We start from the raw sequence: 19,361 nt of genomic DNA on the forward strand, positions 1-19,361 counted from the left end.
GTTGCGTAGAAAGCATCCTACATTTTGTCTAAGACATTTCCTGAAATGAGCGTAAGTGAGATCCACAGTAAACAGACGTACACACAAAAAACACGCGTACGCCAATCCTTCGGTTATAAATCACAAATGGTCGTGAAATTGTGCGCAACTGAATCTCCGCCCTCAAAACGCCCCTATTTAATCTAATCAGCATATTATCAATGCACACACAGAGCGCATCCTCAATGCACAAACTCTCTGTGACAGTGGCAAGCAAGAAAGAAACATGTAAACAGAAGAATTAAAGTGAAGCTGACATCGACGTTCTGCTGATGGAACAGCAGATGCGGGCCAAAACATCGTTAGAAAGCCTGTCTGGTGGCGTAATGGCAAAAGCAAAGTATTTGACATGTAGTAGACACGTCTCCGAAGCACCAGCACCTGCGGCACGAGCAGCAGCACCAAGGCTTTGGTGCGTCCACTACCGACCTGTGCTGTATTGAAGTGGGCTTTCTAGGCTTACCGAGTGCGCGAAATCTGGATGAGAATACATTGGGAACCCTGTTTTACGCAGGAAATCCTCTTTCACATTTTGCTGGGCACTGTATGGAAATCTAATAAATTGCGGGCATATGGGATAGTAGCCTATACTGCGAAGAACATCGGGCAAAATTCTGCTTAATGATGACGGGGATTGCTCGACTGGTCTCCAATTTCTCATCGGAACGTTCCTGTAGCCAGGAATCCAAGAATCCACCTGAACGTGTATGGCCTGGTTGACTCTGGTGCGCCTCTCTAGACGAGAGGCCATCTGGGCACAACGCTCTCGGCAAGCGGTACCTGCTTATCAGACATACATCATCCTGTGTCAAAAAGTCTGCGCGATCACACAAAAAAAACTCTCTCTCCTTATTGCGCAGTTGGCAATATGCTCTAACAACGCCAATGCAGCTATATCTCCTACTGAAAACTAAGCCACTATTAGTCTTCTTGTAGGCTATAAGTTTGAGCGAAATGTTTTACACTTGTGAAATTAAAACGGAATAGGCCTACCTATAATATGTGAATCTCATTCATGTGTAAATTATTCTAATGGTTTATTTGGTTTTATTGAGCGAAACATTATTTTGGCCTTTCACCATTAGCCCAAATGAAACTGCGTGTCGGCTGTCTGCGCTCGGAGAGTCCTGAATTCCTGCAGTACTCCAGTATTGCCGCAAGGAAATGTACTTACACGAACTGAAACCAGACGTAGAGATACGTCCTTTTCTACGTCTAAGACGTTTTTTATAAATCCGTACTTAGACGTGGATTTGATCGCACGCACAGTCTAAGATCAGTTCTGTGCGTAAGTACGTTTTATAAATGAGGCCCAATGTGGCTTTAATCTCTTCCATTGAGCCTCATTCTCGAACATTTTCTGAAGTGTCTTCTGAAATGTTTTCTTCCGGACTTCGGAAGACCAACGTAAGAAAATATATCGTCTCAGTTACGTATGTAATTTCGGTTAACTTAGCAGGGACCAGATATAACAAATGGGACCTGACCTAGTGTCATGGGACCAATTGAAGCAATATTCACTCACGCCGGCTGAGATGCATCGAATCACCTTCCAGGAGCCCTTAAATAGAGGGGCAGTGATGACGCATCTTCCTTGGAAAAAGACTGAATGTAGGAACACAATCCAAGACACTGTAAAACGCAACCCATGTTATATTTGGTCCCTGCTAAGGGAACCGAGGTTACATACGTTCCCTATCGCAGTTAATGCGATATACCAAATGGGACCGTATCCCTTCATGCGTTGAAATACAGTGGCAACACACACCAACTATATTTTGCTTTTGCCCTCACAGAGGTTAATCAGCAGCTGGTGCTTTACATTGCAGGACGTTCCTTTGCACAAAGGCTAAGGGGATCACCGATAGAATATGCTCATAGAATATCCCATAAAACAGTTAATTCGCATCACTACACATGGAGGCCGATGAACACACATATTACTAGGTTCTTATCAGGCTCTCAGGGATTCAGAGATTGCCTGCCTGTAGAACACACTTGCCACACCTGTAAAACACGGTTCATTTGTATCTAACACATAGAAGCTGATGACCGCATATATTACTTAATCATTCTCAGGCTCTGGAGATTCGAAGATCGCCCGCCTGCAGAATACCTTGTATGGAGCACGGTTAATTTACATCTTAACCCAGAGAGGCTGATGAACACATAGATCACTTAGTCATTCTGAGGCTCCGGGATTCAGATGTGGCCGGCCTGTAGAACACCTTGTAGGAAACTAGGTTCGGCCACATCTAACATATAGAATCTAATGAAAGTGTGACGAGAACTCCAGCTTGCAGCTTTACATATTTCTTCCACTGAGACTCCTTTCAATAAGGCCGAGGAAGAAGAGACCCCCACATAGAGTGCGCACGCAACTTCTCCGGGGGATCTAAGGACAAACTCGTATATGACAACACGATAGCCTCTACTATCCAACAGGAGAGGCTCGGTTTTAACAGAGGTCTGCCCTTTGCTCGTGCACTGAAGGGCACAAACAGCTGATCCAATTGTCTGAAGGCCTCAGTGGGCGCTGCATAACAGCTGAGAGCACGCACTGGGCAGAGTTTATTCGAATGCTCCTCCTCCGCCGACGTGAAGGGAGGAGGCGAAAAAACTGCCAACTCAATCACCTGATTACGGAACAGGTCACAAAACCACTTTGTCACCAGCTATCGAGAACTGAAGGCACGATGGGCTGACTGACAGGGCTTGAATGTCACCAACGCGCTTTGCTGCCACCAGGGCCAGTAACAGTGCAGTCTTCAATGAAACAAATGTTATGGCCACCGACTCCATGGGCTCAAATGGAGGCCCTGTGAGAGCACGTAACACAATCAGCAGATCCCATTAGTCTATAAGGTGCCTGTCAGGCACCCTGAGATGCCTCACCCCAGCCATAAAGCATGACTCTAAAGGAAGGCTGCCCAGGTAATTACCATTGATGCCTGCATGACAGTTAGAGATGGCCGCTAAGTATACTTTGAGAGTGGAAGCAGCCTTCCCCTCATCAAACAACTGCTGTAGAAATTCTAATATGACACACAGCGTGCAGTTGACGGGGTCGCAATGATGCGCAACACACCACCGCTCAAAACTGCGACATTTCACCTTATAGAGAGATCAGGTGGACACTGCCCGAGCCCTCTGTATAGCTATATCTTGGCTGGTGGCGCTGGTGAGCGGAATCCGCTCTGTTTCTGCCCAGCGGTTGTCTGTCCCGATGAGGACTGAGGCTCAGAGCCGCTGGAGTGAGGCATCCAGGCTTGGAATACCTCGCAACTCTTCTGTGCAGCCTCGAACTTTTCAGCCATCAGCTTTTCAGCCTTGAGCTTTTCTCCCCACAGCCTTGCCGAAGGCGCCCTGGACCTGGACTGGGGCGTCAAGGAGTTTTGCTTTCTCTTGGTCGGTCAGCCTACCTAACGACACCCAAAGGGACCTCAGCGTGGCTACAGAAGCCCCCATGACCCTCCCCAGGGCTTGTGATGTGCAGCCGGTGAGTCAGAGGGACAAGTCCGTCGCTCTACGCACCTCTACTACCGCTTCATGATGCTGGAGGGGTCTCTGGCTGAGGCGCATCGTGGGGGAGGCGGGCGAGAGGTAGCCCGCCACTGTATCCTTGACAGGCGGGAAGGAGAGGTACCCGCTCTCCTTAGCCTGGTCGAGGTTCGCGTAAGCCCGGCATAGGGGAATGTCCCGAGTAGGGAGTGGCCCATGTGTTTGTAAGCTCCCTATGCACCTTTGTGAAGAGGGGAATGGAGCTAGGGGTTGCTGCGGGCGCCCCAGCATAGAAGGGAGGGAGATCGAGGTGGCGAGCCGCCCTCAACTCCACCTCGTGTAGCTGCTGGCCCACGGTCCTGGACATCACCGGGGAGAGGATGCCCGCGGGCTTCCGCTCAGTTCCATCTGCGTCTCCTCAACCTCGGAGGCATGCTTGTCCAAGGAGTCAAGCAGAGAATCGGTCTCCAGTCCAGCTCCGGCATGGGATGGTCCTTGAACCCGGATGGTAGTTCCACCACCTTGTGGTCTGGGGAAACTAGGAGGGCGGATGAAGGAAAGGGAGAGAGGCTAGTGGGCACGGCTGCAGACATAGGGCGGCTGCCAGATGCCACACTGCTTGGGTTGGAGCTGGCGTCGCCTTCAGTGACGTAGCGTGGGGTGTGCGGGGTGTGCGGACCGCACAGGGCGGCCAATTGAATGGGGGCGGCCAGTAGGCTACTATAATTTGATTACTTTCTTTAGATTTTTTAGTTTTTAGTGTAATTTTTTGATAATTGTTGTTTCCCCAAATGGCCAAATTTAGAATATAGTGTTGTTTTGTAGTGGCGCGGTCTCCCTAGCGTCCACTTTGCAATGTATTAGTTTGACAGTAAAAAAGACCTGTGACCTGCGCGTGTGGTGGAACGTCTTGTCTGTGTTTAGTGCCAAATTTTACTTCAGAACTGCATTCTGCACATTGTCAAGCAGGGTATCCTACGTTTATGAAGAAAATTATATACATAGATGTTTCTTCTGGTTGTTTTCATATTTCATATCAGCATTCTTTACACACAAATAGGTAAGGATATACATGCGCTGAACTCTTCATGTAAATATGTGTCAATATGAACTCATGAATATGAACTCGTTCATACAAAGTTGCACAGACACCCTGAGGGTTTCTACCTTTTCCCATTATAATTTGATCAGTTAAATCGAGGAGACTATAACATCAGCTAGGTAACTAGCTATCATTTTATGTAAATAGAACTCTTCCATTTAAATTGTTTAATGTTAGATCCTTAGTTATCCTTAGCTAGCTAGTTAGCTAGCATAACTAGGTGACCATAGCAACTAGCTTAAAGTGGATAAGTTTGTCCTCACTGCCTTCTTTACCATGCATTTAACATACGAATAGCCCAAAGTGCTAATTTTTATTATTTTTCAAACTGTATATATCTCTAAAGAAGATTCGAGGTTTATGGGGATGTCGTTTTTATGACGTTAGGACAAAAAAATCGCGGGGCTTCAAAGGCATATTGACAACAATAACAAAACTTTGCACCAGTTGGAAATCCTCCTTGAAGGAGGGCGGCGAATTTCGCTACCGCACAGGGCGGCCAAAACCCCCGCTACGCCACTGGTCGCCTTCCTCACGTGTGCGCGCTCCCAGTACGCCAGACACTTTGTGGCTTATGCTAGCGTCATGCTAGCACAGATATTGCAGGCCGGGTTGTAGCCGCTCAAGGCCGCCTCGGCGTGGGACCTGCCCAAACAGACCACGCAACGGCGGTGGCGGTCACCCTTGTCTCTAGTGTGCCCACAGTCGGGGTACGCCTGCCTGGACATCGTGTCTGAAATGAAAAGAAAGTTAGCAAGAGAACACTATCACAACGGGACACATTGGTTAGCAAAAAGCTAGCAAGCTAGTCAGAGACTAGCGAACTAACTAGCTCAATTTTGTCAGGTATTTTTTATTTAGTCTTAAGGCCTGATTTACTAACAGGATTGCGCCCATTTCAGGCGTAAAATAGCAGTCGTAAACATAAAACAGTATTTACAAAGGAGGCGCATTTGATTAGAGGCGCATTTTTACGCTTTGTGGGTGTGTGGCGCAACGAGATGAGAGGGTATAACAAACGTGTGCGTGAAGCGCAAATATATGGGAGGAGAGAAGTTAAGTGCGCCTAATGATGTATTGCGTGGTATTTACTAAAACTGCCTGGCGAGCGCGTCTCTAATTTGCGGGTTAATTCTCTCATAAAAGCACGTCTTAACCAAAAAGCGCATTTCAATTCAGTCTGAAAACGTTGATATGGCAGCAGTTAGAAGAGCAAGGCGAAGACATAGACAGAGGCAGCGCACCGAAATAATTTTTTCAACTCGTATAACACTTTTTCAGTTAAGCGAACCACACTCATTAGACGGTACAGGTTAACCAGCCACGCAATACTTCAATTACTGGACCAGATCAGAGACAACATCGAACCCTCCACCCGGCAATCACATTCCATTCCATCACTTGTTAAACTCCTGGCAACATTGCAAATTTTGGCATCAGGATCATTTCAAACAGTCATAGCATCAGCAGTGGGTATATCTCAGCCTTCAATCAGCCAAATATTCACCAAGGTATCGACGCATTGCTACGGTGCACTAATCAATAAATACATTTTCCCACTACCATAGCCGAAATTACAGCCATCAAATAGGACTTTCTTCAAATTGCAAACTTTCCCAACGTAATTGGAGCCATTGATTGCACCCACATTCAAACAGTCCCACCTTAAATCCATGAACACATTTACCGGAACAGAAAGCACACATATTCCATGAGGTAATATGTCCAGATAATATGTGATGCCAACATGACCATTACAAACGTGGTAGCCAAATACCCTGGATCTGTCCATGACAGTTTCATCTTCAGTAATAGTGCCATCTATCCAAAATTGAGCAACGGGGATTTTGGAGAGGCCTGGCTACTTGGTAAGTTAATTTGTTTCAGTGGGGATATATTGTAGTGAACCCATGTCTCTTGTAGAAATTATTAATCACACCATGTACACATCTATATTGTTATATTAGACATTTTATGCATTAATGCCACCCCATAGCATATTCTTTATAATCTTATAATCTTGTTCTTTTAAACATCTCGCTGTAGGTGATGGCGGGTATCCCCAACAGCCATGGATAATGACACCTATACCCAACCCAGCATCAGCGGCAGAACAAGAATACAACCGCGCGCACATCCAAACAAGGGGAGTAATTGAGCAAACGTTTGGTGCCCTCAAAAGCCGTATGCGCAGCTTTGACCGAACAGGGGGAGCGTAGATATACTTGCCACAGAAAGTCTGCAAGCTTGTGGTGGCTTCCTGTATTATCCATAATATAGCCATCCGACATGGTATGCCTCTGGAGGCTCCAGAGGACGTGGAGCCCCCAGAGAACATAGATGCCCCTCCCTACGTAGGGAATGAAGTGGCTGAGGGCAGACGTTCTCGTCAAGAAATCATTCAGAGATATTTCACATAAATTACGTTTCAATGTTTTGTATCTGAAAATAAAATTGGAATAATGTCACAAACAAACCAGACTGTTTTATATAGTGATTTATTTAGCAGGTCTAGTCCTTAGACTTCGAGTGGGCTGTGAGGTGGATGGCCCATCGCCGGAATCAGAGCCTCGCTCTGGTCTGCCTCGCACTTGTCTGCCTCGCACTGCAGGGCTGCGGGGTAAGGGTATGGGTGGCGCAGGTGCTGGTGGCGCAGGGGCTGGAGCGTCCTCCTTCGCACCACCTGCAATGCTGGCAGCGATGGCTTTCAGGCATTCATTCAGCCTGAACCAGTCACCCTGGTCTGTGCTCGATTAAAAGCGACCTTTTCTTTTGTGCGTCTCTTAATATCCTGCCACCTTTTCTTTACCTCCTCCACTTCCCGCCGTTCAGACAATAATTCATTTATCTAGCTGTTATTGACTGCCAGATGGCAGTTTTTTCGGACGGCAGTGTATCCCTACCTTGTAATTTGTTGATGTTCGCAGCCACCTCGCGAACCAAAAGCTCTATCTCCTCTTGGCTGAACTTTTGTTTTATTTTTTTTGGATCACTCATGATGGCAGTAACATGCAGGCGATTTCTCTTGTCTTTTAACGGCGCACTAATTAACACTAAAGGGCGGAGTAAGGCGCTGATTGCCAAACACGGATCTGGTTTGATAAATACGTAAAAACACTGTGCATTAATGTGCGCCTTGGCAAAGCTGCGGTCGCAATGTTAGTAAATCAGGACCTAAAGGGCGGAGTAGGCACAGATTGCCCAGCGCAGATCTGGTTTGATGAATACCACGGAAAATGCGCAAAAACACAGTGTGTTAATGTGCGTCCGCAGATTAAGCTGCGGTCGCAATGTTAGTAAATCAGGCCCTTAGTCTTTAGACGAAAATGCATATTAGTTTTAGTCACATTTAGTTATTTTAATCCTTCTTAGTTTTAGGTTTAGGTTTCGTCAACGAAAACTCAGAACATTTTAGTCTAGTTTTAGTCAACGAAAACGAATTACATTTTAGTCTAGTTTTAGTCACATTTAATAGCCATATTAAACTAATTTTCTTACCTTCTCAGGCCCAGGGATCCCCTGTGTTGTGTCTACAACTTCATAATAGTCTAGCTTGCAGAACTTAGGTTATCCTTAGATTTCCCTCCCAGTATAGTGCTATGTTCCGTTTCCATACCTCCATGAGTATACTTATACGCAGTACACAGTACACAGTACACAGTACACACTTACTAGGTACGCAGATTCTCAGCAGCCTAGGAGCCTATGACCCGCCCATTAGCAAATGACAACCATTCATCATCCTTTGCTGAACTAAGCGAGCATGAGGAGTTTGTATGTAAGCTGTGTAAAATATGTCTCAAAGAGCAGCCTGCATTGAAGCTGCATCTGGCTCACTCAAGCTAGAGTTGTTGCATCTGATCATAAAACACTAGTATATGCCTACAGCTGAATTCCAATCAATTAAATGTAAATAGTCAGTTTACGGCAATGCTTAATTAACAGTATTATCATTAAAATATAAGAGAATATCAAGTCTAGATTTTGAAAATGTAAATGATGTGTTAGCACAATACAACTTCTATGCGTTCCTGGCTTTACAGCTAAATCAAACACATATCCTCCATAAGAATTGCTGTGCATTCTGATAAACAACCAATTTAACCATCAAACTATCAAGTTTTAACATTTAAGATTTAACCATTTAACCATCAAGTCAACCATCTACGCCAGTCCACCCCTCTTCCTCTTCGCCTTAGAGGCGGTGGGCGTAGTGCTCTGGAGCTTGTTCAGCTCTCTCTTGAGCCCGTTCACAGGACTATGCAGTGACTGTTTCCAGCTGAACTAACCTAGCTGCCCGTGCTGTCAGGCTTAAGCAGTTACAGCTCATGCAGGCAAACTCTGTCAGCCATATGGCCATCCACAGGCTCGAGGGGGGCACGGCAGCTGGAACAGATGGTCAACATCCCTCACTGTATCGCTAGTTCTGGCTTCCAGCGAGGAACACCTTAGCCAGACTAGACTAAGCCCGGTGGGGCTGCCTTCAAAGGCTAGCGGGCTACCAGGCTCGTGAGGGCGTGTACACCCCGGCTCTGCTCAAGTAATGACTTCCAGAGCGAATGCACTCCGGTTCTGTGTGAACAGACGGTCGCCCCAACCGCCGCTGACTTAAGCCAAAACCTGTATAAGAGACTTCTTCTATTCACAGAGTGAGACACACTCCGAATGAACAAGCCGTCTTAATCAGGCTCCGTGTGATCTGACGGTGTTTTCCTAGCACCGTTGACTTAAGCCAAAACAACTGTATAAGAGACCTCTTCTATTCACCGAGCGAGACACGCTCCGAATGAACAGGCCGTCAAAATCAGGCAACCGCTAACTTAAACCGGAATATTCGTAACACAGTCTTAACTTAAATCATGGAGCGAGACCAACTCCGAATGAAAAGCTCTATTAAACCAAACAGCAGTGGAGCGAGCACACTCCACAGCGGCTGTCACAAACTAATGCAAAAAAAAGTTTACTTACCTTACGTTTAACATGGCCGTGGCCTGTCGGGTAGCTTTAAACTGAAAAAAAATAGGGACACTACATCCAGAGAAAACCGGCGAGAAACACCGTTCAGCTGGGTAACTGTCCCCTGTGGCGAGTGAGCGAGGCCGCTCTGACCCAGGCTACACTCAAGTAAGAAAATAAACCAGTTTAGCTTACCCGCTTTGATGCACACAAAAACAACTTCGAGTGACGCAGTCTCTCAGAGGGTGAAATAGTCACTGCTCCGACCACAATGAGTCACGAAACTACTTGCGTCTACCTCGAATCGCAAATGTCGACCTGTTTCCACAAGAAGATGCAAGAGGTAGCTTCTTGGGTGGAACGGCCTTTGTGCTGGCGCACATTGACGACGTCACCCAGGTCACAGGTGACTTTGTTGGTATTAACACTCAACCTGCATGTACGTGCAATGGATAATTCAGAGGGTGAATTAGTCACTGCTCCGACCACAATGAGTCACGAAACTACTCGTGTCTACCTCAAATGCAAATGTCGACCTGTTTCCGCGAGAAGATGCAAGAGGTAGCTTCCTGGGTTGAACGGCCTTTGTGCTGGCGCACATTGACGAAGGCACCCAGGTCACAGGTGACTTTGTTCATATTAACACTCAACCTGCACGTACGTGCGATGGATAATTCAGTGCTGAAAGCACCGCCTCTGGCAGTCAGTAGAAACGAAATAGAACAGTGACTTGCAGTGGAAGATGTACAATTTCCAGATTAAAAAACTTTCATGAATGCTAGAATTGCCCCACAAACTTTGTAAGTGGAAATGTCTTCTTAACTGCCTTCGAGAATGAGGTCCATTATTGTTGCAATATACAACAATAGTATTATTGTATTTACTATATCAGTAGGCTACTTTGTATGCACTCATTTCCCAATAGGCTACTGAGATAAATGATATAGGTAAGCTACCCCCAAAGTCCGAAATTAACATCCACCAAGCGCCAAATGCGTGTAGATTTTGGATTTGATGTGTTCATTTCGGAAGCCACCCAACACTTTGGCAGGCGACTTTTTTTGCGACCAAAAATATCAGCATTGATGGCTTAGCGCCAGTAAAATGAATGTTACGTTAGCTGTAGTCCTGTCAGACAACGATAGCTGCTTGCGTATGCTGCTTGCTTTCAAGCGGAGGTTATGCGTTGCCAGATTCATGTTGCACGGTGTATCGATACTAGAAAGGTACCGCGTCACCCTCAAGTTTAAAACAATTTTGCATATTTCTAGTATCGATACTTAGCGCAATCAGACCACACTTGCTGTTCCGCTCCCTGTAGGCTGCCTGCATGCATTGACTATGTGGGCGGGGCTGCTAGCTCTCACACACGCAGCAGGCAGCCGTCACTCACAGACAGCGAGTGATAGCAAGAGAGACATGGCTGACAGTCCTTGGCTTGTTGATAAAATAAGATGCCAGAAGTGAAATATGGAATTATTTTGGATACATCGCAGACTCAGACAAAGTGAGGCAACACGTCTAAAATGCCAAAGCACCTCTCAGCTAGACACCCCGAACTTCTCAAAGTGTTCAAAGAACAACAGGTAAGCAAATGTGATTGCAAACATGAACATCTCCAAGCTCACCCATGTTCATCCTAACACAAGTAGCCTTAGCCTAGTTAAGCGGAAAGCATTTTTCCCATCATAGAATTTTACGATGCGTAGGACCACGATCATTATGCAGTGTGGTTAACGGAATGAAACCACATTTTTACACTGGACTATATGATCATGAGGTCAGAATGCACACAAAAGTGCACCAAATTAAACACAACTGATGCAATAGGCTACATGCTGGTGGAGGCTGATGGTGGATTTTGAGCTAATTATTTTTTATTTGGTTTAGGAAAAATACTTATTCCATGAATGCCATTTGTTCAAAAAGCTGGGCAGGAACAAACTAGTAAAAAAGGGAACCATACAGATGTTTTATTTTCGTACTTTTATAGATGAATACCGCACATTTTTTCCTCTTCCCCCTGATTTCGCTTGTGGAAACGGAATCTCTCCGCTATCACAAGCAGTTATTGAGCGGAATGGGCTTGCAAAACCATCCAGGCTTGTCAGGAGCCACCAAACTGCATAGTAATCCATAGGATTTAGGTCCCATTATGCTAAACAGCACAGCACAGGCACTTCTTTACTCTTCTAATCTCATTAGCCAGGATGTTATGTTCAAAACGCTCAATTTGCGTTGCCCATTGCTCACTGGTCTCATCAAAGGGATCCATATGACCTTTTATTCCAGCCATGATGTGTCCGCCTTCAGTTGATTGCACTTCAACGATAGAAGTTTGGCTCATCACCTCTTAACAGCTAACACGCTAGCTCACTAGCTAGCTTACAACGTGGTTGTTCTTTTGTCGTCAAAACTTGACCAAAGTTCATTCGCAGATGATGAGAAAAGTCTTCAGGACTACGCAATTCGTTGCCAATTTATGTTATTTTGCCCTTTAATGTTTTAGCTATATGCAACCATTTCACATGCACACACACAGGGGCGGCCCTAGCACATTTTGCGCTCTAGGCGAGCTTCACTCCTGGCGCCCCCCCCCCCACGATTGCAACTTTCAAACGCTATTTTGCCTAAGACTGCAATTATTTCACATAAACACAACAACGATCGCAGAAAATAGACTGTGTTACCGTCACACACCTGTATAAACTCAGTCCCAACACAGAACAAAGACATGCAATAAGAATGAATCATCACACATAGAAAAGTATATGCACCCGCCGCACGGCATTATGGGGCGACTATGCCGGCATGTTACAGCATGTATTATCATTATTTGTTAAATTTAGCTCTGTGGCAAAATGTATTTCCTCACTTCAATGTCGTTAAAAGAATACGTTACTTTGCGCATAGGCCTATGCTATGTGATATTGTTGGAGGAAGTTTGATTTGTAATTAGTTTCAGCAGACGAGGACCTGTCGAGCGGCTGTTCCCATAAATCCACATGTTCGTCATTCACAATAATGTTTGAAGAAGTTGTATTAATGTTTTCCCACGTGTTGTCTATCTGCTCATTATACACTGTTTCTCCAAAATCAGTTTGATCTCTGAAATACTGTGTTCATTAGTGTTTTCATGATAACATATTGCAGCAACCCTTAATGTATATTGTGCAACACTCACATTTGCACCGAAGGCCTCGCTATGCTAGTATGATTTAACATCACCAATGAAGAACATAGCCCTCCGTTTTCGAGTTTTGACTCATTTTACCCTAATGTTAGATTTACTTTTTTTATGTCAACATTTTGGAGATATAGAAGGAGCGCCAACTTATGCGTCCGGGGGGGAAAAAATATATAATTGTGTTTTTTTTTCTTTTTTTTTTCGGGCGCATTATTTAGCGCTCCCTCTCTAGATGGCGCTCTAGGTGGCCGCCTAACCCGCCTGTAGGAAAGGCCGCCCCTGCACACACACAGTGCAACACAGAAACACTTGTAGCTTGTTCTATCACTTCAGCTAGTCTAGTTTATTACGAATTAGAATGTATACATGACACAGGTGCCCCTTAGTGGTCACCATGTATGTAGCAAGATTCAGCTTCGTACATAGCAGTAATAATTGTGTGGAAAAATGTGATATGGTTATTGTACTATTAGACAGAATTATTTTTGTGCAACTAAATGTATTCGTTTATACTTAAAACATGTAACACGATATGACAGTGTTATGAAAAACAGTAATGCATTAGCAGTGTGTCCGTAAAATATTGAAGAATTTTACTGAAAACAAAATGGATAATTCATTATATCCACATGAGACATTTATTTTGTGGCATAGCACTAGCTACTTCAAAGTAATGCTGAGTCAAAAATGAATCTCTTCTGTGGCTTACCTTGGCCTGTGGCAAAACACTGATATCTACAAAGATTTCAACCAGCTTTTGCTTGTGTGGGTAGAATGCTCTCTGTGACAGAATGTGTTTGACCAAAGCCCTTTCACTTTCAGTGGTATGACAGTTTAGTGGATGGAATGCTTGTGGAACAGATGTTGAACAAAATTATAGTATAGTGGATTCTGCACAAATCTTGTGCCACAAAAGTATATATTTTTATATTTTGGAACTGTATTACATGGACAGACTTACTTTTGTCTAAGGAATGAGTTTCTGTTACAGTTTCTTAGTGAGAAATGCACTCATCCTTTTGTCCATAAAAAAGAAAAAGCACAACAGTCATTTTAGTGTAAAATAAGAGTCATCCATTTTGTTTTCTGTGCACAAAAGGATGTGCTCTCTTTGATATTTTGGAACTCAATACTAACGTGGTTGTGTTTCTCGTAGGGCCCCTAATACCACCTTGCAGGATCACTACCAGTACCTTAGTTCTAAAGATCAATTTGATTGGGCTGTGTACCTCAGCTCTTTTCTTTTAGTCTAATTAAATGAAGGCAGTCTCCTGAGGCAAGACAACTCTGCTACTGTTATTACTGTTATTTCCAGTGCTGAGAATGCTCCCTCTCGAGTGTGGAGTCCTGGGGGATCCCATCATCAGGCACACTTACCAGGCTTTAGAGGGAGTCTCTTGATAGAATTAGATGGGAAACGTGGGGATGCATTGCCTAGGGCAATGAAACAATTACACTCCTTTCCTTCCTATGTCCTCCATCTGTCGGCCTCATAATGCCTGCAGCACTTAAAATAATGAATACTGATTCAAAAGTACCCAAAACAGCACCGTTGCTAATTTCTCTAAGCAGAGCCCTAATGAGTAGATAATACGTTCCCAAGATTCTGGGCCCTAACCACAGGGCCCTCAATTACAACTGAGACAGTACCGACACATGCATGATATTTTCTTTCATTTCTTATGTGTTTCTACAGATGGCTGTCTCAGTTGGTTTTGGGATAGAAAGGTCTGTCCATCTTGAATAACTTATCACATTGTTATTTTAATTTTAAAACTCTGAACTTGTTGTGTATCCGGTGAATATCCAGCAGACAGCTGGTGTTTACATACTAGCAAAGTGAGTTGTTACTTTGCAGAGTAGCAGAAGATAGTTACTGTCTGAACAGATTATCTGCTAGAATCCACAAGATGAAGATTCATAATATTATTGCTGATAGGTCTTTCCATTGGGTTGTGTCCCTAGAGACGGGTTCTCAATAAGGATGTCAAACAGAGCGGTAAAAGTCCTATAAAGGTGGCTGTCTACAGGATGTCGTATATTTTAGCGAGCACCTGAATTTGGATGTGTGTGTTGTATTTGTGTGTGTTTGTGTGTTTGGTTGCATCTAAAACAGTTTTCAGCAGGGCCAATCCAATGCTTTGCAAGATGCTGGGTGAATTTTGATCTTATGCTGAGTAACAGAGAGAATGCATTACGGTGTGTTCACGTGTGCTAGGCTGGTGATCATTGCTGGGCTTCTTTGGTCACATGTGTCTCTGCAGCCCCTGCAAGCGCAGGAGTGTCGCCCCATTGGAAACCCCTCGGAGCTCCCGGTTCTAGCGAAGGAGGGAGACGTCGTCCTGGGGGGTCTCTTCTCTCTACACGATACGGTGCTCGAGACAGCTCTGTCATTCACCTCACCGCCAGCTCCTGCTCAGTGTTCTGGGTTGGTGAAATCCAACTATAAAGCTCCTTTGTCTTTGTAATGGCTCTGTTCAGTGTAGGCATCTGTGTGAAGCTCTTTTATATGAAGCTGTATTCTAAAATTTCAAGGGAGTGTTTTGTTAAGGTTAACATGAAATGTGTCAAAAATGTGTAGGAACAGATATGTCGTGGCTCTCAACACTAACTTTGCACTGTCTGCTTTATCCACTTTCAGGTTTAACTTCAGGACATTTAGATGGATGCAGACTATGATATTTGCAATAGAGGAGATCAACAAAAATCCAAATCTTCTGCCAAACATCACACTAGGATACCAGATCTATGACTCCTGCAGCACACCTGTCCAAGCCCTTCGCACAGCCTTAGCTGTCATGGGGGGCCAGTCTGGGGAAAACAGTGTGGACACACAATGCAGAGGAACAGTGCCTGTGCTTATTGGGGATGGTGGGTCCACACTCTCACTGGTAGTGGCAAGATTCCTTGGGGTTTTTCATGTTCCGCAGGTATGAAATCTTTCGTCTTAAATTCAAAACCACAGCTTCAGCCTTAATGTTAATATATGTCTATGACTGTCACTGACACTGTATCTGTGAAAAAAGATTCTCGCAAATTCTCTCCTTTCCTCTTCTTTCTCTTGTTGTCTTGTCCTCTCTCCTCCACATCTTTGTTATTGTCCTCTGTGTTCTTTTTTCCTATTTGTTTGATCTCACCCTCTTTTATATTCTCTCCACAGGTCAGCTATTTCTCTAGCTGTGCCTGTCTGAGTGACAAAGTTGAGTTCCCTGCCTTCCTGAGAACCATGCCTAGTGACTTTTTCCAAGTGGATGCCCTGGCTCAGCTGGTGAAGCACTTTGGCTGGACGTGGGTTGGAGTAGTGGCAGGCGACGACGCTTATGGGCAAGGGGGCGCGCAGATCTTTGCTGAGGAGGTGAGGAAGCTTGGGGCTTGTGTGGCCCTTCATGAAATTATCCCTAAGAACCATGACAACACCCAGATGGCCCGCATTGTGGAGCGAATCCAAAAGTCGGGGACTCGGGTGGTGCTGCTGTTTGCCGTTGAGCAAGATGCTGGAGCGCTCCTCAGGGAGGCCCTCAGGCAGAACCTGACGGGCATACAGTGGTTGGCCAGTGAGGCCTGGATCACCGCTGCTGTGCTCTCCAGCCCACAGTATCACTCAATCCTGCAGGGCTCCATGGGCTTTGCGATTCGCAGGGCTGATATCGCTGGACTAAAGCCCTTCCTGCTTCGCTTGAACCCCTCATTTGACCCCCAGGACCCATTTATCCAAATGTTCTGGGAAAATCTCTTTGGTTGTTCACTACAATCTGGAGATGATGTAGACTCAACGGATAAACCACCATGCTCTGGCTCTGAAGAGCTGGCCAGTACAAAGAACATTTATGCTGATGTGACTCAGCTCAGAATCTCTTATAATGTATATAAAGCAGTTTACACCATCACTTATGCCCTGGAAGCTATGGCTACATGTGAGCCAGGCAAAGGGCTTCTCCATGAAGGGGCATGTCCTAACATGTCCACAATACAGCCGTGGCAGGTTGGACCATCATTGTCTCTTTGTAGATTGCATATTGTTTTGTTATCTGAATGAAATGTTTATCTGTTTATCTATTCTTACCTCCTTTCAGCCATTTACGGGTGTCCTTCTTTCCTTCCTTTCTCTGTAAGCTCCTGGAGTACCTGAAGCAGGTGGAGTTCACAAATGACTTTGGTGAGGAAATGAAATTTGACGAGAACGGTGACCCAGTGGCCATGTATGATCTGATCAACTGGCAGCTGGCTGAGGATGGTGAGGTGGCGTATGTCACAGTGGGGAAATTTGATGAAACCACACGCGACAAACTGGAGATTGACGAAGAAGCCATAGTATGGAGGGGGAACACTAAAGACGTGAGTCTCAAATATGTTTCAGTGTTCTCACATATAACTCACTGTTTTTGAATTCTGTTTAATGTCAAATGTTTTTTTAACAGAGTACAGTTTATTTGATATTCAGTTTTCATTTAGTGCAGCCGTAGACATTAGTGATGGTGTGTCTGACTGACCCTTTTACTGGTGTAGTGTCTCCCCTCTCTGCTCCCCAGATCCCTCTCTCTGTCTGCAGTGAAAGCTGTCCCCCAGGCACCAGGAAAGCCAACCAGCCTAATTTGCCTGTTTGCTGTTTTGACTGTATATTGTGTGCAGCTGGGGAGATTAGCAATCAGACAGGTAAGTGAGTCAATGCTATGCGGGTTTCATTCAGATGACAGATTGTGTTTTCTCCTATGTAACTGTATAACCAAAGACAAAAAAATTGCTGAAATGATAGTGCTGACAATGGAAGGATTTTTTTTCTTTCAGAGCACTGATTGAAACAGTGCTTTAAATGTTTTTTGTTGTAAACTGATTTGGATGTACATATGTACAGAGTATATGCCTTTAGAGATGCATGATTTAAAAAAAGTTGAGTTCTGATATTTCCACTTCTATATGAAAAGAATTTGAATTTATCTGATTTAATTCCTGATTCCACTTTTGGTACTTATTTTGTCTTAGATGCCATAGAATGTAAACAGTGTCTGCCTGAGTTCTGGTCCAACGCGAAGAGAGACACCTGTGTTCCCAAGCAGGTGGAGTTCCTATCCTACAGCGACACCATGGGCATTACCCTGATGGTAGTGGCCCTCGTGGGCTTCTGCTGCACTCTCACAGTCGTCCTGATTTTTGCCTGCAACAGAAACACTCCCATTGTCAAGGCCAACAACTCTGAGCTCAGCTTCCTAATCCTCGTCTCCCTGGGCCTCTGTTTCCTGTGTGCCCTGCCCTTCATCGGAGAGCCAACCACCTTGACCTGCATGCTGCGGCACACAGCGTTTGGCATCACCTTTTCCCTCTGCATCTCATGCATACTCAGCAAGACTGTAGTGGTCCTCATGGCCTTTAGAGCAACGCTGCCCGGCAGCATGGTGATGAAGCGGTTCGGCCCTTTCCAGCAGAGGGCCATGATATCTGCAGGAACCGCGGTGCAGGTGGTCATCTGCGGGGTGTGGCTGGCAGTGGCGCCGCCGACGCCACGTAGGCTCCTGAGCCGGGAAAGCAGGCGTATCATCCTGCTGTGTGATGAAGGCTCTGTGCTGGCCTTCTCGCTGGTGCTAAGCTACATAGGACTGCTCGCCAGCCTCAGCCTCTTGCTAGCCTTCCTGGCCAGGAAGCTCCCTGGTAGTTTCAACGAGGCTAAGCTCATAACCTTCAGCATGGTGATATTCTTCGCCGTCTGGGTGGCCTTTGTCCCAGCCTATGTCAGCTCTCCGGGGAAGTACACCACTGCCACAGAAGTATTCGCTATTCTGGCCTCCAGCAGCGGCCTCCTGATTTGCCTGTTTTTCCCCAAGTGCTACATCATTTTACTGAAGCCAGAGAAGAACACTAGAAAACATTTGATGTCTAAAACTACATAGGACAAGAGAAACTGACATGACACATCAGAGTTTAAGCACTGATGTTTATATTTAAAAAGTAATAAATGTTCATAATGTTGTATGTTCTGAGCAATGGTGAATTAGACAATTGATTAATAATAATAAATATTTAATGATGATACTGTAAACGTAAAACAAATAACTGCTTGCTTATAAATACAACAATTTCTAAAAAGAGGAGCTCCCTGCTCATGTATTTCTGCCTTCTGTCCACAGAGCTGTGCTATTGTACAGTATGGCTCTATAACAAGCCCAGGTACTAGTTCAACAAAGCTCAACAAATTTCCAATCAAATTTCAACATATCAGCATATGATTTGCACATATACCATATAAGATATTCATTTCAAATGAACAAGCATGTCTATCCACATATGGGTTTGGTTGAATTTGATATGGCCACTAGTGGGACTCTCACCTGCATACGTGTGCTCTCTAATGTGTACAGTCTTATTGTTTGTGGAAAACGCTCAGCCGTCTCTGATTAATGAATTCCCAAATTTCCTATCCTGTCAGCGTACAAACATCCCACCTTACCCTCCCTCCCCCGACACTGCAATAAAAAAACATGGTTTTTGTTCCAAGTCATACACATGACCAGCTGTGACTGATTAGCCAGGAACAATAATTTTTCCGTCCCCACCAGTCGGGGCGGTGAGAGACACGAGCAGTCT

General features: G+C 45.0%; 1 protein-coding gene across 1 annotated transcript in view; it reads left to right on the top strand.

Moving 5' to 3' along the window:
• Positions 1-15,451: 15,451 nt before the first annotated feature.
• Positions 15,452-19,361, top strand: part of olfcw1 (olfactory receptor C family, w1) — a gene marked incomplete at both ends in the record, with an annotated part of 8,451 nt that continues 4,541 nt past the window's right edge. Inside the window, 5 exon segments of the mRNA XM_080845034.1 lie at positions 15,452-15,715; positions 15,946-16,767; positions 16,899-17,120; positions 17,315-17,438; positions 17,766-18,657. Coding sequence (XP_080701160.1) covers positions 15,452-15,715; positions 15,946-16,767; positions 16,899-17,120; positions 17,315-17,438; positions 17,766-18,657 — 2,324 coding nt within the window.

Source organism: Sprattus sprattus (assembly GCF_963457725.1).
Source record: "Sprattus sprattus genome assembly, chromosome: 9".
NCBI lineage: Eukaryota > Metazoa > Chordata > Actinopteri > Clupeiformes > Clupeidae > Sprattus > Sprattus sprattus.